The 26841-nt window shown below is 38.6% G+C and overlaps 1 protein-coding gene across 2 annotated transcripts in view; it reads left to right on the top strand.

Annotated features, from left to right (window-relative positions):
* The first annotated feature begins 12035 nt into the window (after positions 1-12035).
* LG06H1orf87 (linkage group 06 C1orf87 homolog) overlaps positions 12036-26841 on the top strand; it is a 68139-nt gene continuing 53333 nt past the window's right edge. The window contains exons 1-2 of one of the 2 annotated variants that reach the window (XM_074334801.1): positions 12036-12131; positions 13168-13300. In XM_074334801.1, coding sequence (XP_074190902.1) covers positions 13194-13300 — 107 coding nt within the window. In that variant the 5' untranslated portion in view covers positions 12036-12131; positions 13168-13193. The remainder of the gene's footprint in view (positions 12132-13167; positions 13301-26841) is intronic. The other variant, XM_074334802.1, reaches the window with a different exon arrangement.

The following is a 26841-nucleotide window of genomic DNA, read 5'->3' as shown; positions in this document are numbered from 1 at the left end:
TATTAGAACTGGCAGTTTTGCTACTGGAGTTCCAGGAGGTAGCAGGTTTTTAAAAATGTTTAAGACACAGACAAATGATTCTGATAGGCATCTTTCTCTCCTGCCTCACTCATCTCACTTTCCCCATCCAAACAATTCCCTCTACACATAGACATATGCAACATTATAGCCAGAATTTCTAAGGCTCTACTGTGGATTATGGCATATGAGGTAGAAAAGGTCCCAAATCCTTTTTTTGCTAAAGATCCATGATCTTTAATATCTCCCAGAACATTAACAAAGCTGATATTTTTACCCCCATTTGACTCCTCTTTCCAAAATCTCTACCAGTTGGAATTCAATACAGACAGGTTTCTAGTCTTCTGATAACAGAGACCAAGAAGTTGGTGGTACCCAGTGAAGAGCAAAGACTGGTTCCTCAGGAGAATACTGGGCTGACCTGGGCAGACTCGTTGCCCTGGACAAGCACACTGGGATGTCAACTTTCTAGGTGATTCCTAGGGCACCTTGCAAAGAAGCAGTAGAAAATCCAGTCACAATGTGCTGAGCATATGGAAAAGATCTCATTCTACACAGGCTCTATGGGTCCCCACAGAAATGTTGGTTCTAAGGCTGCACAGTAATATTGAATCCCATTAGGTCAATGATTTTGAAGCTCAGGGAATATCATCCCCACAATGAGCATTTGAAATGGGGGTGGGCATGTATGTCTGTATTGCCACAATGAATAAAATGCACTACTGGAATCTAGTGCTCAGGGGTTAGGGTTGCTAAATGTCCTTAAATTATCTGGATAATCCTGCACAATGAAGAATGTTCCATATAATGTCCAGTAATGTCTCCACAGAGAAACACAGCATTCACTGAGGATTAAGACAATTCTTCATTCTTTCCTTCAATCTTTGCTAATTTCCCAAGCTCCTTCAAGTCAGACCTTGAATTAGAATCTATGCATCTGATATAAAAGATACAGCCTCCCACAAATGTCATAGAATCCCAGTGGGTATTTCAAGCATTCTCACCAACATACCAACACTGTACTTTTGTTGATTTCCTTTATTTCCCCTTGAGGATATGGTAACTGGCCAGGAAGCTCCTTGAGGATAAGACGGTCTTACCACAGTCACAGAAAAGGTGCCCTCCAGGAGGATGTTGATTGCCTGCCAAGGATGCTGTGGTCCAGAGCACTCAAAGCATCACACCCTCAAGACACTCTGGCAGAGCTACATTCTGATTCTCATGGTGTGCATACTAAGTGGAGGGAAATGCCCCTTGTTTTCTCTTCTGGGTTACACTTTGTCACCTGCTCACTAAACAAGTACTGCTTGTGTCTCTGTGTCTCAGAGTCTCCCCATATTACCTCCTTTACCATCTACTTCTAGTTATGTACAGACTTGGGTAATGAGCAGGATACTTAAATTTCAGACAAATACTATATTGCCCATGTTATTTCAGGCTCAATTCTCAATACCCATATGAAACACTTTATTATTTTCGTTCAGTAACTCCTCTCCATCCCTGGAAAATTTCCTCATGCAAACCCACTGTCTCAGGCTTACTCACCAGTTCAATTCATCAGATACATCTAAATCATAGTTTAACTCCATCGCTAACACCTCCTCCCACTACATATGCACAGAATCAGTGTCCTTACATATGTTGATGATGGATAGATAGATGATAGATAAATATGATATAACAGAATATCACATGTAAAATACTTGACTCACACCAGGCTCTCAATTTTAGCTATTATGAATACATTTTTGACAACTCTGTTGTATCAATGTCATTTCAAAATGAAGAAACTGAGTCTCAAAAGTCACAGAGCAGTTAGTTCATAAGTTAGGAACTTACCTTTCTCTGATTCCAAAGTTCAGGCACTTTAATTGATTAAACCATACTAGCTCTATATTCCACTCTATGTTCAAAAACAACACAGAGATTTTGAGACCATCTAACATGTTAATGTCACATATAGGCGACTGTGTGTACACACATGACGTAGGTGTTCTCCATTCCTTAGGCACAGGTTTGTCTCTCATCGCGTTCTGACAAGGTGTTTCTGTGGAAGCTGTGGTCTACAATGGCTAGACTGCAGCTTGCAGCTGTAGTCAAACGAGGTGTCAGCCATGTGTCTGTAGAGCCTACATCACACACAATGTACACTAATTTATGCTACTCGGGTGATAATAAATGGCACAATACATAAATAAGTGGATATATTTTTCATTATGTGCTGTGGATAAACCATCAATAACATCTTCTTCATTTGAGAGTGGTAAATGCAACAGACAGGAAATTTTCTGTTAACAGTATATTAGAAATCTTACCTATCTCTGTGCTGTTTATAAATACAATCTTGTTCTAAATCATAGTGATTTTTCTGCAAGTGTGAGTGTGGTAGACATTACTAGGGCTCATTAGTATCCACGCTCTCTCTCCTTCCGGGCTCACAGAGACCATACTTCCCAGCCCCCTTTTTAATAAGGTAGGGCCCTGCTACTCATGTGGCCAATGGGCTATTAGCAGAAGCAGTACATGTGTGATTTCTAGAACAAAGGACCAAGTTCGAGATGGATAATCTTCCAGAATTTTCTTCTGTTGCCACAACCATCATGGAAGCATGTGTCGAAATGAAGGTGCCATAAGGTCCACAGAGACCTGATGGCGGAGGCAACAAATAGAAGATAATCATCCAAGAGAATTGCCCAAATCCACAGCAAAGTGTGCATAAATGAAAATAAACTTCTGTCCATCCATGTTGCCATTAAGCGAAATAAGTCAGAAAAAGTCAAGAACTACGACTATATGATTTCACTGATATGTGGGATATAAAACGGAAAACAATAAAAGAACAACACAAAAAAAGGAAGAAACAAACAGTCATAGACACAGACAATAGTTTAGTGATGACCAGAGGTTCAACAGGATCAAATACATGGTGATAGAAGGAGAACTGACTCTGGCTGGTGAACACACAATGTGATATATAGATGATGTAATACAGAATTGTACACCTGAAAGCCATGTAACTTTACTAACCATTGTCACCCCAATAAGCTTTCATTTGAAAAAAAAAAAAAAGAAAGAAAAGAAACTTTCTTTTTCTTAAACCACTGAAATTTAGGTGCTATCTCTTACCACAGCATAACTTGGACTCTCATGACTAACACTGTAAGTGAGATAATTTCATTCATACTGTAAAATAGCATGTACATCTCTCTGTCCTAATCAAAAATAATATATGCATGTAACCTGATTCTCAAGGTTTTCCACAATCTGGCTCAAACCTACCTTCCAAATTTTGTCTTCTCCAAAGGAAACGACACCATATTCCTTGACCACATCTCAAAATTTCTTGCTTTATTTTTTTCTACTTCTGTTTATGTTCTTCCCTCTGCATAGCACATTCTCTCTTCCCTGTTCACATTTCAAATAACTACCTATTTTTTAAAGGCCCAATTTATATGCTAGATCTTCCATGAAATCTTCCTTAATTCCACTATTCTAAAGTAATTTCTCTTTTCTTCCAATTTTTATGTTTATTTCTTGCTACTTCTTTTAACTTTATATCTTATATTATTGTTATTTATGAGCGTATTTTCTTCCCTTACTGGTAATCTTGAGAGGAGCATTCAAAATCTGATTCATCGTTTTGTCCTCAGCAACCCAACCCAGTGCCTTAAAATTATGCTCAATAAATACAGAGGGTGCCAAAAAAATGTATACACATTTTAAGAAAGGAAAAAACTGATTAAAATTGTAATATTCAACATATACCAATAACAAAAGATGAATATAAGTCATGTGCGCACATTTTTTGGCACCCCCAGTATTTAATAGATCTAGATATACCAGTGATAATAATATAGTAAGTTTTATCATAAAATCAACTTAGGCCACTTGGAGACACTGGCAAGATGTGTTCCTTTTCTCAGCTACTTTCTTACTGTCCCTCCTCCCCCAAAAAGAGGAAGCATTCTCCTAACCAGGCCATGTGTAGTAGTGGGTGGGGATATTGGGCATTAAAAGTCCTGCATCTACACAAGGTCCCTCTTCCAGGTCATGAAGTAGTATTAGGAAATGGAGCAGGCTTCCCTCTTTTCCCAGAAAATTCAGGAACTGAGCAGTTTATGGCACTTGGGCTTGGTAGTTGGTAGTAAGATTGTAATTGGGAGGAGAACAGCAGCAGCAGCACTGACATTTACTGAGAATATACGGTATGCCAGGCCCCGTGCTAGGTGTTTTATATATATATATTTTATCACTTGCTCTTCCCATGAACAGCATAGAGATGGTATAATATAATGGGTGGTGCATAAGCTCTATAACCAGAGTGCACGTGTTTAAATCCCAGCCCTACCACTAACTAATTGTGTGATCTAGGACAAGGTATTTAAATTCCCTCTGCCTCAGTTTCCTTAATTGAGAATAATACTCTATACATCATCGAATTATGATGATAGATGTGTTGGTAAATATAAAACACATCATAAGTGCACAATAAATGTGATGTAATTTTTTTTATCGTCCTTTTACAGATTAAATGTTAAGCTCACTGCCCAAGGATATGCAAGTCATAAGTGGCAGAGTTGAGATTTGAACACAAGACTTCTGGCCTCAGAGTCAATGCTCTTAATTCTTCTACCATACAGCTTCTTTGAGGCCTTCAGAATCACTGAGCAAGAATGCTACAAAGAATACAATGTTCCATCTGGCTGGGTACAGGAATGGTTAGACAAGACAACTTTTGAGGTTCCTTTCAACCTTGAGATTCTGTGATTTATAGATGTTAAAATGTAAAAGCAGGTAAGGTTCCTAACAATCCAGGGCAAAGGTGACCAGAATGGTCTTTCTTGGGTTTAGAACTTTGATTCTGCAGTCACTCTCTAGAACCCTTTATTATAACCATGTGTTTGTTTTCTAGGCCTCTTTTATTATACTATAGGGGTTAAAATCATATACTCCAAGGGGAAAACACAATGTTTTACAGTTAGATGTGAATTTGAATCATTGCACTACCACTTATTTGGTGCGAGACCTCGAGGGAAGTTATCCAACCTCCTATCAGATTAACCTCCACCAGGTTCCTATAACTTTCTGAGTTCTGTCCTTCCCATAGCTAAAAGCTCCAACCAACACATTTCTGATATTACCTCCCTTCCTTCAGTGCAACAATTCATTGGTTCAAATGTCTCTCAACCCAAAGTAAGCCAACCATAATTTTTTCCTAGTAAATGGGACTAAGAAATTTTAGGTTTACTAGCCTCTTGAATGTAAATGATATGAACTCATGAATTATGATGGGTGACTTACTCTCCCATGGTCTAGGGAATCAGGAAACACCAACACATAGCCAAGAGAAGAATGAATGAGGCTGATGCACAGAGAGGAGCAGAGATAAGAGGTAGTAAAAGAAAAGTCTCCTCCATATCACTGTCTGTTCCAGAGGCCTGGGTTTATTTATACAGTTGGATTCCATGAGAAATGCCCCTTTTGCTAGAGTTGGCTTTGATGGAGTTCATACTATTTGCCACCGAGAGTCCTGTCAAATCCAACACTTGCAGACCCAGATTCCTCATTGGTAGAACAAAGAAAAAAATATGTTTCTTATAGGATCATTATTGAAATTAAATGAGATAAGACACTCAGTGACTGGCATATAGTAAACCTTAAATAAATAATAGAAGTAATCCTTTGTTAAACTGTGTTTACTTATCATAATTACCATCATTGTACTATTATCAATTATCCAACACATTTTTGTTTTCTTTCTTGTATTTAACATACATTGATGATCACATACTGTGTGCCAGCGCTGTGCCTACAACTGGCTATATGATGAATAAGACATAGTATGTACCATCATACTGAGCAGGGGAGAAAGATATTAAACCAGTCATTACGACTGAGAGTGGTAGGTGTGGTTTGCTGAAGAGACAGACCCATCTGTCTAGGGACATTGAGAACAGGTAACTTCATGGATTTGGTCACATTTAACCTTGAAAGTTAGAAATGGGGCCATGAGGAAGACATTTCAAGCAAAAACAACAACCTCTTCAAAGGCTTGAGGGACAAAACTCCATAGAAGGAACTACAGGTAAATTGGTGCAACTTCAGTTAATGAGTAGAGAGAGAAAGAGTGGGAAATGAGATGGTGGAAAGTGACTAAGGAGGCAAGAATAAAGAACTTGTGTATTTTCCTAAGGAGGTAAGGCTAAAGTCAAGACACATCGCATGTACCAAACACAATTCTAAACATTTGTTCATTTATTTTACCCTTACATGGTGACAGGTATTGGTATTATCCTAAAAGAAGTCAAGTTCCAGAAAGGCAAAATGGTTGCCTTAATACCACCACACTAAGTGCAGAGCTGCTTTTAGACTTAAACAGCAGGGCCAGTTCTAAGCTGAAATGTGTCTTAGTCAAAAATACCATAGACTGAGTGCCTTAAACAACAAACATTTTTTTTCTCATGGTTCTGAAGTCTGGGAAGTCCAAGATCAATGTGCCAGCCAATCTGGTTCCTAAATAGAGCCCTCTCCCTAGATTTCAGAGGTACATCTTGTTGTATACTCACAGCGGAGAGAGAGGAAGATCTGGTCCCTGCATTTCCTTATAAGGGCACTAATCTAATCATGGGGGCTCCACCCTTATGATTTTACTTAACCTCCTCTAATTACCCCTAAAAGCTCTCACCTCCAAATACTGTGTTTCCCCGAAAATAAGACCTAGCCGGACAATCAGCTCTAATGCGTCTTTTGGAGCAAAAATTAATATAAGACCCGGTATTATATTATATATTATATTATATTATATTATATTATATTATATTATATTATATTATATTATATTATATTATATTATATTATATTATAAAGACCGAGTCTTATAGTAAAATAAACAGGGTCTTACATTAATTTTTGCTCCAAAACAAACATTAGAGCTGATTGTCTGTCGAGGTCTTATTTTGAGGGAAACATGGTACTATCACACTGGGAGTAGAGCTTCCACATATGAATAGTGGGGCACAAATATTAAGTCGATAGCAAATTGTGCTCCCAAAAAATTCATATGTCGAAGTCCTAACCCTTAGTATCTCAGAATGTGACCTTATATGGAAATAGAGTGATTGCAGATGTAATTAGTTAAGATGAGGTCATACTGGAGTAGAGTGTGCTTCTAATTCAATATGACTTTGTGTCCTTATAAAAAGAGGAAATTTGGACACAGACAGACATATAGGGAGAACACTATGTGAGCACGAAGGCCAAGCTCTACGAGCCATAGAATGCCAAATACGGTCAGTAAATCACCAGAAGCAAGAACACAAGCATGGAACAGATTCTCCCTCATGCTCCCCAGAGGGCACCAACCCTGCTGACACCTTCTCAAACTGCTAACCTCCAAACTGTGAAACAATAAATGTCTGCTGTTTAATCATCCCCCTAAGTAGGACTATGCTATGGCAACCCTAGTAAAACTAATATAGGGCCCACAATCGGCCTATCTAATCAGTATGCTACACGGTCCTGTTTTTCTGGAGCCATGAGAGCATTTTAAAGAGGAAAGAAACTTGGCCATATTTGCATTCTATTGTAAAATCAGCCTGCCCTTGCTCATATTTTTACCTGAACTCCCCCAGTAGTCATAAAAATCATTGGCTTGGATCCTGTATGTTTCTTGGGGAGGTGGGTAGTATAATACCCCATATTCTTTTCAATACAGCTCAATTTAACATCAGTATTTGTCCCTTCTCTTTTTGGACAGGAACTTCACTGCAAAAATGCCTCATTTTTATAGATCTATGATTAAACTGTTCAAAAGAGCAATGCTTTATTGCTTCCTGTTTATAAACTCATCCTACTTTGACTTATATGGGGAAAAACAAAACATTGGAAACAGTTTTTTTCTCTTCCTTACTCTGTCCAATGGTAAATGTAAAATCATGAAGTTTTAGGAGAGGGCATTCTTTGTTTCCCTTATTACAGCTATTCATCTTTCTTTGGGGGAAAAAAAGAGAGAGAGCGAGAGAGCTTACTCTATTGGATGAAGATGTTTCTCTGGAATCTTTCTCTGGTGACTCGTAATCTAAAGCTGTTGAATTCAAGGAAGGCAGTTTTAACCACAGTATTTAATCTTATGAAGACATTTATTGCATAGCTTTTTGTTTTACCTTGTTTAATATAAACCACTGGAGAGATGTTCCCTGGATATGTCATTTCATAAAGCAGAGTGTGAAGTAGAAAATCCCAGATAAAAGACCACTCCTCCTTAAAACTCCTGTCATAAAACCTGCATTCTCTAAGGGACCTAGAGGCTTAAAACAATGCCACTGACAACATTAATACTAATCATCATAATAATAAATAACAACAATGGCTAACATCCACAGAGGAAGTGTAGAGTAGTGGCTACAAAGACAACTTCCAGCATCAGACACACCTGGATTTTCATTGCAACTCTGACTCTTCTTTATGTTCTCTCAGCCTTAGTTTCCTCATCTCTAAAATGGGGATATTAATAGTCCTTATTTCATAAAATTCTTGGGAAGATTAAATGAGATTTTGAATGAAAAGTTGTTAGCAAAGTGTCTGGCACATAATAAATGTTCACTAAATGTTAGCTTCTATTGTTATAAACAAGAATGTAATGTATTGGAAGCCTATTACTTGTCAGGGCTCTAAGAATGTTACCTATAATCCTGATAGCAATCAAAGTCACTTGGCTAGGAAATGGCAAACCAGAGGTTCCCTTGGGTCTGAAAAAATATATCAAATTTCATCTGAATACATTCAAACTGATGGAAGTGCTGCACAATGGAAAGCCTACCTCCAATATCTTAATATTTCAAATTGGTTTTTATGAAACATTTAAGTCAAGATAAGGTCAAAGGATAGTCTTCACTAGAATATCTGATTTGATCAAAATCAACTGACTCCTTCAAGCTTTATCACAGAATTTACAGTGAAACTTGAAATGTCATTCAATTAACTGCACCTGATAATATATAAACCTTAGCCACTTGAAGTTTAAGAGTCTTTGTATTAGCCAGGATTCTTTGGGTAAAGAGTCCTGACTAATGAAACCCATCTCAAAGTAACTTAAGTGAAAGGGAAATTTATCCCTCTTGTTTGGGAATCCTAAAATCTAACTTCAGGCATAGCTGTATCCTTCAGGCATAGATGGATCCAGGCTCTTTGCTCTTATGCAGTTCCCCACATTGGGTCTATTTTCAGCTTGGACCTGGCTTCCTCTTCTTCTACTGAAAAAAGGCAATATGTGTTGATATAGATATCTACCAACAGCCTCAACACCTTATCCTCACTGTTTACTAACCCAATAGATGGAAGAGTTTATTTTCCTTCAATATCTGTGTACTGGTCATTGACAAGAACTTTCTTTGGTATTCTTAAAGCAAACAGTGCGATCTATGATATGAAGAAGTGGATCCTTCAGTTCTATGAAGAATTAATTGCATTAATTTCCTATGGCTACTGTGATAAATTATCACAAACTTGGTAGTTTATAACAACACAAATTTATTCTCCTACAGTTTTGGTGGCCAGATGCCCCAAATCAGCCTCCCTGGGCTAAAGTCAAAGGATGAGCAGGGTCTGGTTCTTTCTCAGGGATCTAGAGGACAGTCCATTTCTTTGCCCTTTCTAGCTTCTGGAGGCCACCTGTATTCCTTGGCTCAGGACCCATTCCTTAAATCACTGTAACCTCTTGCTTCCTTGGTCACATCTCCTACTTCCTCTTCTGTAGTCAAATCTCCCTCTGCTTCCCTCTTCTAAGGATATTCGTGATTATATTTAGGACCCACCTGGATAATCCAGGATAATCTTCCCATCCTAAAATCTTTAATTTAATCAGACCCGCAAAGTCCCTTTTGCCACAGAAGGTAACATTAATAGGTTCCAGGGATTAGGAAGGGGATATCTCGGGAGTCATTATACAGCCTACCACAAGCATAGTCTAAGAAGGCATGACAACTGATGCAAACAAACAGTCATACTATCAGGCAAAGAAAGACACATTTTATAAGAGAGAAACCACAAATTATACAAAGAATGAAGAAACCATTTTCAGCTGCTGGGATCTGGTTTGGCTTCTTGATAATTATAATACATATATTATAGATAATTATAACAATGATGATGGCAAACATTGATATTTCTCATTACGTGTCAAGTATTGTTTTAAGTGCCTTACTCATATAACTCAATGAATCTTCACCAAAAGACATCCTCATTTTATAGAAGAGGAAACTAAGGCACAGAGATGTTAAATGACTTGCCCAATATCACACTGAATTAGCAGAGCTAGGATTTGAACCCAAGGTATATGTGATTGCCAGACACATACTCTTGAGCATCTGAGAAGAAATTCAACAAATGGATAGAGGTGGGAGGATGCGCAAAAACATGAAGAGGATTAAGAGGTACAAATTTCCAGCTATAAAATAAACAAGCCACATGTAATGTACAGCATAGGGAATATAGTAAACAATATAACTTTGTGTGGTGACAAAAGGTTACTAGAACTGTCATGTTGATCACTTCATAAGATATATAGATTTTGAATCATTATGCTGTATGCTTGAAACTAATATAATATTGTTTGTTAACTATATTTTGTGTTTTTTTTTAAAAAAAGAATGGGTAGCAGGCTGACGCAATGAGGAAATGGAAGGGTATTGTAGGCAGAGGGAACAGGGTGAACAAAGGCACAGAGGCAGAAAAATGAAAGGCAGATTCAGGCCAGTAAGTAGACTGGATTGAATGGAGTATAGCAAGCCTGGGAGAGGTAGTGGGAGCTCAAGCTAGACGTCAAGCTTGAGATCAGGGCACAGAAGATTTTGAAACCATGGACAATCTCCATGGCTGATAGGAGCCTTTTAAAATATTGAACTAGAAGAGAGGAATATCCAAGTTGAGCCTTGGAAGCTCTAATCTGGCGACAATGCAAAGGCTGGGCTGGAGGGGTGAGAAGGGAGCTGGCCCCTCTCCTCTACGCTCATGGCACTTTGTACATCAGAGAATGTGCCTGTGTGTCTTGCCCACTAGACAGTGAGCCCTAAGCGGGAGCTGATTGTAATCATGCATCTCTGGCTGCATGTACCAGGAGATGACATAGTAAATCACAAAACATGGTACAAGTAGAGGGCAGGAAGCAGGTGGTATGGATATCAGCAGCAGCTACTGCTGATAAAAACAAACAAACAAACAAACAAAAAAGCCTACCACTTTGGACTCAATTTAAAGAGCAGTGCCTTTACCCATGTTGCTGAAGTTTTTATCACAGTAAAAAGTGCCTGGCATTTTGGAATATGTAGGTCTATATGCAATTCTTGGCTCTGTCAATTGCTTCTGTGGTGTCTTGGGTAATTTCTCAACAACCCAAGGCTTGTTTTCTTAATCTTTAAAATAAACATAAAATTATTTTACTGGTAATTGTTAACTTATAAGATAATAGTCATCTGGCTCAAATGAGGAATTTGAAAAATTGATACCACTCAAAATTATTTTTTATGTTCTTATTTAACTTCATCACCAACTTACCTCTAGGCCTGTGTTATCACTTTTCTCTGTTTTACAGATGAGGAAACTGACTCTCTAGTTCCTTCAGGGAAAATAAGGGGTTTATCCAAAGCAGTAGAATGGAGGAGCCTGGATTTGAACGGACAAATGTAGGATTCCCAACTATGTGGAAATCTCATAAAGGAAAACATACTTAAGGGAAAGAGAGGAACAGGCGTGACCACAGCAGGTGAGCTACCTGGGCTTTAAGAAAAACGCTCACAGGGCGTTGAGAAAGACCCAAAACACAGATTTGAGAACACCTAAGGCTGTCAGCCGCCACACCCTGGGCACCTGTGGAGAAGGTCCCCTGCCTCCTGCAGGTGGATAGAAACGCGAGGTCCCTGAGCAGCAACAGACCTCAGCGTCCTTAGCGATTTGGGCGGGGGCAGCCTCCACCTTTGAGTCTGGCCCTGTGATTGGCCAGACTCCTGGATTCCAATCCCCTGCCTAACCCCGCAGGGGAGCCTGGCGTCAGGTTCCTTGGGGGAGAGCACAAACTGAGCACACCTGAGCTGCCTGCGTGGAGAAACGCAGCCTCAGAGGTAAGACGGTCCCCTCTATTCTTTCCTGGGAAAGGGCTCAAGACTGAGGCGCAGCTGCTGGGCAGAAAGAGGACTCTGCCATCATTAAATTCTTGTCCTCGAAGTTTCCAGAAACTTGAAAGAGGTTGCAGGTCCTGCTGCTGAGGGTTACCCTCATAGAGCAGGTCCTAGTACTGACCAAACACTAAGTGAAGCTGGGGTTTGGGGAAGAACGCTGGTGTAGCTATCAGGCCCCAGTACTAGAAACAGAAATACTCTCACTCACTGTGGGACCTTGGTCAAATAACACACCCTCTCTGAGCCTCAGTTTCCCAGTCTGTAAAGCAAGCATTTGGATCAGAATGTTTTCTGAAGGCTTTCAGTCTCTGAGAGGCTCTAAAAGGGAGTGTGGTCAGCCTGGGGCCAAGTTTACAGAACTTCTCAGTATCCCTTGGCACCAGATCTGTTTAAACACCCAGTGCTTATCTAGTGCAGGATCTCAATTTCAGATTCATTGGCTTGTCGCAAAAACAGATCAGCCATAACAACAACAACAAAACACTCTTTCCTATGTATGATGCTGCTTCAGATGCATTATCTCGTCCTAAGTCCCTGTAAGTAGAACTGGAATTACCCAGGTTTCATAAAAGGGGAGACTGAGCCTCAGAGCTGCATAGAAGATCTTCATATGACCCACTAAAGTCTTGGTTCACACTCTGGCCTCACAAGAATGCCATCTGATGTCAGGAAGGTAGAGTTGCCAAAAGGCTCAGTAGACCAGTTGTGCAGACCTCTTGGTGGGAGTCCCAGCTTTGCTAATTACTGGTTATATGATATTCAGTTACATAACTACATTATGCCTGTTCCCCCAAGTGTAAAACAAGAATGATAATAGCAATTAAGACTATTTTTCTCATGCCTTTATTGGGAGTGCTAAGGAACATAACACAGGTAAAGCCCTTGGTCCACTTCTTAGTGTTGTTATTATTGACAAGGATGCTGCAGTTGCCTAGTGGAAGGTCAAGAGGGAAAGATTTACTTATTTTCCACCCCCAAGGATTTGAAGGGGTTTTGAGAAGAATCATGTCTTCAGGGTGGAAGACTCCCCGTGGATCAGATGCAATGCCTGAAATGGTGGTAAGAATCATCGGAAGTAAATACTTTCAGTATCTTGTGGAGAAGCCAAAGACGTAAGTTTACTGTTTGAAAAAATATCTGTTTTGCCTGGATGATAATGAAGTTTGGGTTTGTTTGTGGGGGTTTTTTTAATCTAGAAATTTACATTTTAACAATGCAGTCTATGGAAAATTAAGTCATTAAAATATAACTGTTGAAGTAAAATAGTGTTGATAACTTTCACGCGCACTGTTTTTCTGATATTTTTCATCTTTATAATTCCCCATGCTCCTTAATTACTTGGGCTGATTTTCCAAATAGATGGGGAATATAAGCATTGAGACATTTATAAATATTAATGGAGGATTGGTGCTTCTCCTCATCAGATTTGTAATCTACCACATGTAGTAATCTATTTTTTTTTGGGGGGGAGGGAGAAAAGTTTGTTAGTCAATTTGTTATGAATTAAAGGAGTGTGATTAATAATAAATAGTAAATTGTAAGATTATCATTTACTCTTCTTTTTATTCAATACTCCTCTAAGCGGGGGCTTCTCAGAGCAAAACTAAGAAGTTTTTCTTCCCTTCCAAACTCATCACAGTCACATTTGAGGGAGGTAACTCATATATCTCTAAACTTCACTAGATGCTTGCCACAGAAGAGTATGACTAGCTCTTCCTTCCAGAGTTGTGGTGGTTCACAAGAGAAAAAGAAGGTACTAGACCTGCCTTTCATCTAGCAGTCATTCCATGAATAGTAGCTAGTCAATAATTGCATTCTCTTCCTAAGATGTTTTCCATAGCTCTTTCCTCAACTTCAGAAACCCACAGATCAAACAAACAGACAAACAGAAAAAAGATCTGGCCTCACTAAACATAGGTGCAGAAAGCAGTGGATACCAAATCTGGCTATCATTAGAATGACCTGAAGAGTCCTTTAAAATAAAGATTTGGAGTCCAATCCAAGATCTATTGAATCAGGATCTCTGAAGATGAGACCATCAGAACTACTGTTATGGAGTACAGACTTTAGAAGGGCAAATCAATTTTACCTCCTCACTATCTGTATTGTCAGCCCCACCAGATTCCAAAGTGAGTGCTATAATCAATTAGTAATGTCTGCTATAGCACAGGAAGTGAGCTTTGCGGCACATGAGTCATGCTTTTGGGTTCCTTACAGAGCTGAGAGATGAGAGTCTGAATCTTGTCTGTGTGCCCTCCTGGCCTTTTTGACCTTGAGAAAGTTGATTAACATCTCTGGCCTCATATTTTACCTCTATCAAGTGGGGATAAAACATATCTATCTAGTAGGGTCGTTGTGAGGATCAAGTGAGAAACATAAAATGCAAATCACCTTTCCAGTGCCTAATAGTGTATTCAACATGCTTAATAAATAGTTCTGCTATTATTATTGAAGGAAATCTTTCCACACATAAGACATTTAAGGAAAAATCAAATCTCTTTCTATGAAATGTTTCCATCCCTTTTATATTCTATGCCTAGGAGGCAGGTTACCTTTGTTTTGTAGATAAGGAAACAAAGACAGATTATTTTAAGATCTCCTCTCAAATGCCATTCATTGTCAAGAAAAGCAAATATGGTCAGTTTGGAAGCCCTGCTCAGTTCTCCTCCTACCCAAAAGGTGACATTACTACTCTACTAATTCCATTCCTCTCTGAGGTTTTGTTTCATCCCACACCCTTTCCTTTTTCCAAGAGTATCAGTGTCTACTACCGTGTTTCCCCGAAAATAAGACCTAGCCAGATCATCAGCTCTAATGCATCTTTTGGAGAAAAAGTAATATAAGACCTGGTATTTATTACATTACATTACATTACATTACATTACATTACATTAACATTACATTACATTACATTATATTATACTGGGTCTTATTTTAATGTAAGACCTGATCTTATATTAATTTTTGCTCCAAAAGATGCATTAGAGCTGATGATCCAGCTAGGTCTTATTTTGGGGGAAGTATGTTATGTTCTTAAATGGGTGGATAGGGGAAGGATCCTTATCCTTTTAAATAGGGAAAAATTCCCTTTGTCTTATAAGAAGGTGCCTTTTATTTTTCTTCTTTATTCATTAAACTTCAGAATCCAGGAAATAAAAGAGTATATTAAATCAGCTACATTAATTGTGAAATAAAAGACAGTTCTGTTCTTCTATGACAACTGAAAAAAAAAGTGTTGGGTTTTTTTTTTTGGTTTTTTTTATATGAAGACAGTTTTGTTGTTTCTGTTTTCTATGGGCTTGATGTTACTTTTGCTGGAATGACATAGGACCATTAACAAGCTTTGCTAAAATATTCCTGTGTGGCTCAAAAATAAATAATTCTCAAAAGGCTTCTTATTGCTGAGGTAAGGACAGATCCACCATTATCATGTCATGTATGTCCCAAAATCTGTCTCTGAAGCATTTTAATTATGCTACCTCTATACCCTGGGTATTTTCTTTGGGTTGAATCAGTTGAGCCTATTAGTAAAAAATCTACATAAGAAACATAAGTATAAGCCAAAAAACACATAAAAGGAAGAAGTCTCTAAAAGGAGAATCTGAATCAAAAAGAAAAATCACAAATTAATAATAAATGGAAAAACAGAAATCTTCCTTCCCATATGGCCACATTTAGTTCAGATTTCCTATAGGACATGTGGGAAAGATGGAATAGTCTGCTAGAAAATGATCTTAAATGTATAAATCAGTGTATTACTTTGCTAGGGCTGCTGTATCAAAGTATCACAAACTGGGTGGCTTAGACCAACAGAAACGTATTGTCTTATAGTTCTGGAGGCTAGCAGTCTGAAATCAAGTATTGGTAGAGCTGCGCTCCCTCTGAAGGTGCCCAGTAAGGATCAATCTATCTGTTCCAGGTCTCTCCTTACTTCTGGTATTTCCTTGGCTTGTGGCAGCATAACTCTAAGCTTCACATAGCATATGTGGTATACGTGTATGTGTACAATTTTCTCTTTTTATAAGGAAACCAGTCAATTGGATTAGGGGCCCATTCTACTCTAGCATGACCTCATCTTCACTGATTACATCTTCCGGCACCCTATTTTCAAATAAGGTCACATTCGGAGGTAATGGAAGTTAGGACTTCAACGTATGAATTTGGGCACAACTCAACTCCTAACAACCAGTCTTCCATTTTACAGATGAGATGAGACAACTGAGGTCTCAGTGAGTGGCTTAAAGTGAGGCCACTTATTGTTAGTTAAAAGACTAGAATTGAGCTCCCTCTCTCTTTCCATAATTTAGCCTGTACAATTATTGACAGATGAAAGGAAAATACTCAATACCTACCCAGTTACATATTTGTCACAAAGGAGATCAACCTATAGGCTTCAAAGAGTGAAACAAGAGTCCCCTAGTTTGTGCCATCCTCATTTTCCTCCTGGATCACTACATGAATTTTCCAATCAAGTTCCCTGCCTCTAATCTTCTCATTCTCTAATCCATTTGTTAAAGCCTTGCTCCTCAAAATATAGTCTATGGACCACCACCATCAACCTCTCTTGGGACCTTGTTAGAACTGCAGAATCTTTGACCTCTTTCTAGACATACTGATGTAAAATCTGCATTTTAGTCAATTCCCAGGTGACTCCTATGCAACATTACACTGAAAACCAATTATCAAGTATGGCAATTGTCATCTTTCTAAAATGCAAGTCTAATCAGGTGACACCAGCCCCAGATTCACCTGCTCCCTCCCCCTGTAGACTCCCATCACTCACTTAGGGATTATGACATTCTATCACCATTTTCCACACATATCTGTCTCCCCCCATTTCACCATAAACTCTATATGCACCACTGTACCCTTAATACTGAACACAAAGTCTTATGCATATTGAAAGCTTGATAAATGAATTAGAGTACAATGGATGCCAAGAAAAGTAAAGATCAAGAAAGACAATACTTAGTTGCTTTAAATTCAACTCTAAAGACCCATGTTGCTAACATAGCATGCAGATGTTTCTATGGAACCCTGATGAGTCATCTTTGATAGCTCATCAAGAAGATATGCCAAGTGACAGGAGAAAAATATTCTCATTTTCTAAAAGGAGGTAAAAGTGGGTAACAATACCTCAGAATTTGAGGCTTCTGGACAATTCTTGGCAAATTGCAGGCCAAAGAATTAACTGTTAGTTGTGGAAACAAAACACAAAGTGGTAGTCACTAAGGGTGGTACATGTTCACTAAAAACAGATTATGCCAAACTGGTCCCATTTCCTTTATTGATGAGGTTACTATAGTCCAAATGAAGGGAATGATAAAGATGCACACTATTTGCTAATGTCAGTGAGTCAGTAGGCACATTTCTCTTCATAAAGTCTTGAAACAAGGCAGAGAATTCTGGACTGGGCAGTATAACATAGGTGACACACCAACATGGTAGTGATTGAACAGTTGATGTAAATACTACGTGCTGGAGTGGTAGAGAGGTGGAGAGGATTTGTGTGTGACCCTATTCTTAGTCAACATTTTTAAATTCACAACTGAAGGGAGACAGACAAATCACTTCAATCAACATGTCGGTAGTGGATGCTGGGAAGCCTTGCAGGAAGAGGAGCTAAAACTAACAAGATGAAATCAACAGAGATACATGCAAAGTCTGTCTTTAGTTACGCATATGTGTAATGATTATATGAATAAATATTTGGGCTCTACTTGGTTTCTGCTCCTAGTTCCTGGCATGAAGCTCCTAAAACGCTTGCAATTTCCTAAGAGATAAGAGCACTAGGAGCATTTTATGTTCTAGTATTTGGTCTTTGACCCTGGTTTCTGACACAGAGCTCCTAAATTCCTTGGAATTTCCTGGGTCATGGGGTATCTTTTGTTTTAATGAGGATATTCTTAGTGGGTTCCTAGGTAGCTTCAGGATGGAGGCTGGTCACCAGAAAGAACTGGCCTTGATTAAAAGCTTGGAACTTTCAGCCTCATCCCCCATCCTCCCAGAAGGGGAGAGAGGCTGGAGATTGAATTAATAATTGATCATAACTATGTGATGAAGCCTACATAAGAAGCCCAAAAGTATAGGGTTCTGAGAGCTACCGGGTTGCTCAGTACCTCTGTGTGCTGGGAGGGTAATGTGCCTAGAGAGGGCATGGAAGTTCCATGCCCCTTCCCACATACTTTGCACTATGCATCTTTCCAACTGGCTGCCCCTTCTATAGTAAACCAGTATTCCAGTAATTAAACAGTTTTCCTGAGTTGTGTGCGTCACTCTAGCAAATTAACCAAACTGGAAGAGGGGTCAGTGGAACACTGGTTTATAGCCCATCTATCAGAAACACAGGTAACAACCCGGGCTTGCATTTGACATCTGAAGGGGGTAGGGCAGTCTTGTGGGACTGAGCCCTTAACCTGTGGGGTCTGCACTAACTCCATGTAGATAGTGTCAGAACTGAATTGCATTGTAGGACACCTCGCTGGTATGAAGAACTGCTTGGTGTGGGAAAAAACCCATACCTTGGGTGACCAGAAGTTGTGTGGTAGTAATAGAGAGTCGAGTAGAGGACAAAATGGAGTATTTCCCCTTTACACTTGTGTTTGAGCTCACCATTAGCTGCGAGTATCCAGATAGAGGGATGTAGAAGGCCCACTGTACTCAGAAGTGGACATGTCACCTATGCCGTACTGTGCTTCACTCTGGATACCACATGTTAGGAGGGACCCTGAGACACCAAAGGTGTGGAGTTATGGAAGATCCAGGGTCTGAAATGTGGCCTGGGATTGAGCTGTGAACTAAAAGAGGAATTGGGTTCGTTTCAAGGAGCTCCTGTGAGTAGAGATACTTCCAGTGAATAAAGTTGGCCTCCATAGCGCCTTCTAATGCCAAGAATCATTGACCCAAAGCACTTTATTCCATAGTTACATCGATGTTGGTACAGCATTGTTAGTCACAGGGGAAGCTGACTGCAAGGTTTCATGGGAAAAAGTAGCAAATACTTGTAATAATTTACATTGACATTTATAGCCAAGAAATATAAAGTTCTGGTATTTTTCCACATGACTTCCCTGGAGCCCATAGCTTGTCATTTTTTAATCCCTCCAAGCTTTTCATATTAATACATTAATTTTTACTTTCTTGAACTTTTTTAAAGTAGTAACATTAACAGCTGGAGGAATCAATGCGTATATGGAATTCCATTAACATTCTTTCCACAAACATTAACTGAGCACTTATGGAGGACCAAGCCTTGGGGATACAGTAGTGTACCTAGAATTGTAGTGATGGTAGACGCACAACAAACCGATAAGCAATGACCACTCACGTGAGGATAGTGCCATGAGGAAAGCTAAAGGAGGAGCATAAAGGTACATCAAGTTACAAGGCGTCTTCCCAGAAGGCTTCTCTGTGTAAGTCACATTTAAACTGATACGATGTGGAGACAAGAGCCAGAATTACCCAATGAGAATTATCCATGGTTAGCTAGCAGTGAGCGGGCTAAGACTGACCCATGGGCATGGCTCACCAGATTCCAACTCTCTGTAAAACTAGGAGCTCCTTCTTCTCTGTGCTGCTTCAGAAGAGGCTGCGACTTCCCATAGGCCCCCAGTTTTCCAGATATCAGTCACCTGACTTTCCTAGCAACTGCTACAAACAGATCCCAAGATGACTACCTAGAACGCAAGCAGAATTTTTAGTACAGGCTGCCTTATGCTTGCTTCATAAAAAGTGGGACAACATCACTTTCTGGGAGCACAGTGCCAAAGATCAGGGCACCCATGTATTAATAGCTGCTGCTTTCCTGCCCAGGAGGTTCACCTGTACCAAATGACACCACAGGTGATCACCAGCATCCTGGTACCTCCACAGATCTATAAGAGAGTAAACCATGCAGCTATCTAAGGACAGAGCATCCTGGGCTGAGGGAACAGACAAAAGAATGCCTATGTTTACTGAGGCATGTTTAATGAGGATGAGGAAGCCAATGTGGGTGGAGCAGAGTGAACAAGGGAAGAGGGGGTAGGAAATGAGGTCAGAGAAGCCAGCGGGGCTCAGATGTTGGGCTGCGTGGGCCTTGGTAGGAATTTCGGGTTTCTTTCTATGTAGAATACAATGTTCTATATAGAATTGAGAGCAGTGGAGAACACAGTGGAATTTATGCATTGCAAAGGATGTTTCTTGCCGCTGTGTGGAGGATACACTGAAAGAGGCATGATTAAAAAGAGAGAGCCCGTTTAGGGAGTCATTATGGCAATCCAGTCAGGACATGGTAGCAACGACCCATTATAGTTCCTACATAACACCGGGATAAACTTCGTGGTTTAAGAAATTCAAGTACCCTACTTATTCATCTTTTTAAAGAAATAACTGATCATAATACCTTATTTTTGCTTTTTCGAGATATAATCTACAGAATACCTTAATGTCCATCAACGCAATCTCTTCTTAAAATAGAATATCAGAGCACACACTATTTATCTCCATTTTCACAAGTTCAAAGTGATGAAGTAATATGCTAAAAGTATACCTCTCTTATGCCCTTTTCTCTGCACTAAAATGTTTCTTTATTAATCTTCTACAATAGGTTTATCATTATTCTAGGCACTGTGAGGCATATAAAGAAGCATGAGATACTGTTCTGGACATATGCCTCTAGTACAAGACATAGAGGCATAAAATTTTAAGTAAGAGAATATAGCATTATATGAATGAATGCCAAATCAACGTTACAAAAAATAGGTGCCCACTGATTCTAAATATTGAGACTATGAGGTGAAAGTTAATACTTTACCATTTGAAATTCTATATTTCAAAACATATAACAAAAATAAAAGGTAAAAGCAAAACACTATTGACAATATATATATGACAGTAAAAAATTAATCCTCTTAATGTATAAAGAGCTCTTATAAATCAGTAGGGAAAAGACAAGCAGCTCAATTTCAAAAATTGGCCATAGGTCTAGATAGGCAAATCACAGAAGAAATAAAAATGAGCATGAGATATGTTGTGTGGCTTGGTGGAGGGGGGCGGGGGCTCAACCTGAGTGGTAATTAAAAAAATTTATACAGCAATAAGATATTACATTTAACCAATCAAATTGGAAATGTTTTTATAATGGAAATACGGTTGACGAGGGTATAGAAAAGAATACTCTTACGCTACTAGCTTTTAGGTATGCTTATCAAAAGCCTTAAAAGTGCATTTACTTTGGCATGAAATGTTCTTACAGAGACATAAATATTGATGTGTAAAGATATCTCATTATATTTTTGACAGTATTCTTTTTAAGATTACAAAACTGTATAATTCTAGTTTGTTTTAAAAGCAAAACAAACATAAGTTCCTGTGTATGGATGTGGAAATTTTCTATAAAGAGATAATATAATGCTTCACCAACTTATAATTTTTAGAAAGCACAGATTTATAAATAGTACACTTCTTTAGGACTTGATTTTTTAGAGCAGTTTTACATTTACAGCAAAATTAAGAGGAAGGTATAGAGATACCACATACACCCCTCCCCACTACATATGCACAGCTTCCCCCATTATCAACATTCCCCACCAGAGTGGTGCATGTGTTACAATTGATGAACCTAGATTGAAACCATGCAATCATCCAAAATCCATAATTTAACTTAAGCTTCACTCTTGACATTGTACATTCTATCGGTTTAGACAAATGTGTAATGACATGTATCCATCATTACAGTGCTATACAGAATAGTTTCACTGCCCTAAAAAATCCTGCACTCTATTTATCTCTCTCCCCTCCACTTAGTACACTTTTTAAATCCACAATCTCTTACTATACCCCTGGTTTAGTTCAACCTAATTAAAGAAAATAACATAGCAATAAGTATTGCTCCCCATTCCATAGACTCTGTGGATGTATCCAGAGGATGGGCCAGAGACAGAACTGCTGGTGCCCCATCTTCTCATAGTCTGAACAGAAGACCTGGCCCAGAAACTGCCTTACAGCACTGAGATAATTGGTGAAGAGGCCAGGCAGTTGCACAATCATTTTGCTTAGACTTGCAAAAGCAAAACAGGAGAGAATGCAAGTGCAAAGGACATTAAATTTCAAGCTGATAAAGGTTAGCTCAAAGATTTAAAAGCAGCACTGTCTGCAAAGCTCCGGGGTATAATCCATCAGAAGACATTGTGATGAAGAAATGCTTGGGGATTTTCTCCAAAATTAAGAATTGTGCTTTATCAGAGCAGATTTTTAATACTAACTAATCTGCTTTTTTTTTTCAAAGTGGGTGATTTCTAGTACTTGTATTTACTGTTGTCATTAAATACGAAGGTAGTCAGATTACATTAACTATCTCTTTAACTATTTATATAACGTTTCCTCAGTTCTTATGTTCTATAATACTTTGATCTTTTGAATTTTAGTTTTGTCTATCAATAAAGTTTTGGGTGTCCGAAGGAAAGAGCCATCCTTCTGTACCTGGGTAATAGGTAGGTGCTGATATAGGAGATGGCACTTTAACTTATGACTAATGTAGAATTAGTCAAGGGCTGATTGAGTACCAGGCTCAGTGCTAAATATTTTGTACATCTTATATTGATAAGTATTATTTCTCTATTCTCACAGATGAGATACTAAAAATCAGAGATGAAAAGTAAGTTGCCAAAAGTCACACAACAAGCTATGTTTGGAGCTAGGATTCAAAAATCAGTATTATGGGACATAAAGTCCATGTCTTGAACCACTACCTGCCTTAAATTATGAGTAAATTTCGTATAATTATGGAAAAGACGTTCTTTTTTCATTCTGTATGATGTGGTTCCTCAAACTTTAGTGTGCACAAGAATCATTTGAGATGTTTGCTAAGAATGCAAGTTTTCTTGTCCTGTTTAATTCTGATTTAATAATTTCAGAGTGAGCCAACTGTCTGTTGTAGAATCCAGCACCCTGCATGATTATAACCCCCCTCAGGTGGTCTGAGATTCAACGGTTAGGATCACTGTCATTTTCTCCAAGAACAAGCCCTTCCCCCCATCTGGCATATTTTTGCATCGCTAATTTTTTCTTTCAACTGCTATTTTACATGTCGATTCCTTCATGGAGTCATTTCTATCCTACTTAAGCATATTTGGTTGGAAACTCCTCTAGGGTCCCCTATTTCTTTTTACATATTTTATTTTTCAGTTATCACCTATTTTTGTAAATTTGAAGACAACAGAGTCAGAAGACCAAGAGTGGATTGGATGCCCCCTACAACCTCAACTAAGAAGGCAGTAATGCATAAAAGACAAGTCAGAAGAAAACACCCATGGTGTAAACTTATCTAATGCTGTAGCACTGCATACAAATGAAGAAAGAGTCGGTCTATTGGGATATCATTTTCTGTAAATTAAAAGTACATCATACCTGAGAACATTTGCTGTTGAATTGGTTGCTAATTTTGCAGCCAAAATGACCCTAATTTGGGAAATCATTTTTGTTCTATAGTGCAAATACCATGAAAAATAAACTTGGGTTATTTTCATTGATATCAAAATTTGACTCAGTGTTACAAAGAAAGAAATGGGATATTTGGGGAATGTACTGAATTCCTTGTCCTTGAAAAGTTTACAAACCAAAGCTGAAGGACGTCCTCTTAGGTGGTCTGTAAGGGGACTTTAGGCCTATGTGGGAAGATGGACTAGATGCCTTTATATATTTTATTTTTTACTAATATTTTAAAAGAGAATCAAAATTCTGTTGTTTAAGATAGACAGTTTGTATATTATGGGTGTGAAATTGAGGAGTAATGTTAAAGAAGCAGGATATGCTTTGGAGCTGTACAGACCTGGATTTGAGTCCTAGATCTGGACTTACGAGCAAGGTGACCTTGGGCAATTTACTGAACCTCCCTGATCATCCGTTTCCTCTTCTGTACAATGGTGATAATAGTACCTATTTTCAGGATTATTAAGATAACATGGAAGAATTTATGTACACTTGGATATGATAGCTGACACATTTAAACATGTTAGCTCCTATAATTACAATGATAAAGAAATGATTCAGGCATAGGTTTAGGAGTTCATGTACTTTTAAATTTTTCTGAAGACTAAATTTCTTTGGTAATACATGGTATGGCTCCATGGCATAAAAAAATAAAAGAAAAAACCCTTATACTTCCTCACAATAACATTTGCTACATTAGCACTGGCTTTACATTACAGCTTCCCCATGGGGTTTGGTGCAATTTTCAGTGCACTTCCCTCCCCAGTCCCATTTGATTTTTCATTTTGTTGTTCTCTTTAAAAAAAGAAAGAAAGAAAGAAAGAAAGAAAGAAAGAAGGAAAGAAAGAAAGAAAGAAAAAAGAAGAAAGAAAGAACACCCTGGTTGTGTTGATTATCTGTTATTACTTCCAAATAAGAACATGGTTTCATTTACTGAAATTAGATCCCCATTCACTGCGTTGGCACAATATGGGCCGTCTTCTCCAGAGCGTCTGGGGCCGGTTAGATGGTGCACAGTTGGAAATTGGTGGCATTGAATTGCTGCCAAGGCTGGCAGACCTTTAAGATGGCATCTGGTGACCTTTTTGCGGAGCCCCTTGGGTCCTCCGTTTGAGACTTGATGCTCTCCGCATGGGTGTAATCCAAATCAAATGTGAGATCTGGTGAATTGGGAGTTACATGGGAAGTGGGGGCCAAGGGGGACTCTCTGCATTGCTTTGGGCAGAGGATGCTTCTAGACGCCTTTGCAACGTTCCTTTCTAACCCTGAGACTGAGCTGTAGCAAAGAGTGGTACTGAAGGGCTGGTTTGCCAGAAGAGCACAGTGTGAGAGAGAGAACAATTGGGTGGTTTTGTCCACATGTATGTATCATTCAGCAATACAGTAATCCTTTCCAGTTGCTGTAGTTACCACATGACACTAAACTCTACTGAGTCCCTGAGAGCAGCAGCAGAGATAGTAAGTACATATGAGGAAGCCAGCTGTGTCCTGCTTCCAAGATAGTATGGATGGCATTTTTTATTCCTTTGAAATGGCAGGTTTCTATTTTCAGTACCTCAGGTAGAGAGCACAGGAGCATAGAAGAAAGAACTGTGAGTTTGCGAACAGCCTAACGACCAATGTGTGTTGACGAATTGTTTGTGCTAACAACAGACACATGCTGTTTCTCAGCTGGGGAGTCATTTTCATGATAATTTTAAACTGCTATGGATGTTTAAAAAAAACAGCTTTTACTTTGAACAGATTTAACAGGCTATTTTTGATTTTACATCTACTGAGGCTATTTTAACAGACAGGCGGATACATTTCACATTTCCTAGGCAATTCTGTCCTGAGACAGCCCACACAAAGATTTTGAAGGTGATTTCTCTCCCTTACCTTCATCCTGAAGTTCACTCTCTGACCCCAAGCCAAGTTTTGCCTTTAAATCCTGCACTTCCTACTTCAGTTGCCTCCTCCTTTATTTTCAGCTCCTCACATAATCCCAAACTTCCATGGATCCTCTCCTGACTCCTTTCCTGGCAGTAGGAATTCAGGCGCAATCAGGTAGACTTAGGTTTCAATTCTGGCTCCACTACTGAAAAGCCATGTAAAATTGGACAAATCAAATAACCTCTCTGACTTTTAATTCTCTCATTCTAAAATGAGAATAATATGAGCACTTACCTATAGGGTTGATCTGAAGACTAAATAAACTCGTATATGTAAATGACTACAGTATGACTGTCGTGTGGCTAAAGCCTCAGTAATATCATTATTTTTGCAACCATTGCAGACCATAGTTATATCCCTTTTTAAATTATTTTTTGTGATAACATTGGTGTACAAAATTATATGTATTTCTGGTATGCAGCATTATTGTTCAATATTTGCTCATATACACTCCATAGTGTTTACCACTGTAAGTCTAGTTACCATCTGTCACAATATAATTGCCACAATATAATTGATCCCTTTACCCTTTTCTCTTCTGGCAACCACCAGTTTGTTCTTTGTATCTGTGAGTTTGCTTTTATTTTGTTTTGATTGCTTTGTTCTGTTTTGTTTTAGATTTCACACATAAGTGAAATTATATGGTATTTGTCTTTCTCCATCTGACTTATTTCAGTTATTTCTCTTATGAACTTCAAATAGCACTGAGTCTTTGTAACATTCACTTGACATTTATCTATATGCTAATTAGGTACGTTCTATATTAATTATGTATATTTTATATCAATTTCTTTAAATAAGCTATAGAAATATATGTACATAAACGTGCACATCATAAGTATACTCTCACTGAATTTTCACAAACGTGATACACCCATGCAACAAACATCCAGATCAAAAAACAGAAGAAAAAATTACCAGTATCCCAGAAGCCCCACAACATTCCCTTTTGGGCTTTACATCTCCCTGAAACAGTAATCACTATCTAGAGGCTATTTGTCTGACTTATAAAAGCAAGTTTATACCAGTTGTTAACTTCATTATTTGTGTTATTTTGGGACAACGAAATGAAATTAAGTTTCTTGAGGTCAGGGACAATATGCTATATATACATCTTCTCTCACTGCAAGTACTATTGTTAAATATACACTCTTCTTTTATATTCCCATCTTGCTCTATTGTTATTCGACTTCAACTGTCTGACAAAGACCCAGCTCTGAATGCAAACCCCCGTCTGCCTCTGTGCATCTCC

Source organism: Rhinolophus sinicus, linkage group LG06, assembly GCF_036562045.2.
Source record: "Rhinolophus sinicus isolate RSC01 linkage group LG06, ASM3656204v1, whole genome shotgun sequence".
Taxonomy (NCBI): Eukaryota; Metazoa; Chordata; class Mammalia; order Chiroptera; family Rhinolophidae; genus Rhinolophus; species Rhinolophus sinicus.
Note: the sequence above shows the minus strand (reverse complement) of the source record. Positions and strands in the feature narration are given on the sequence as shown.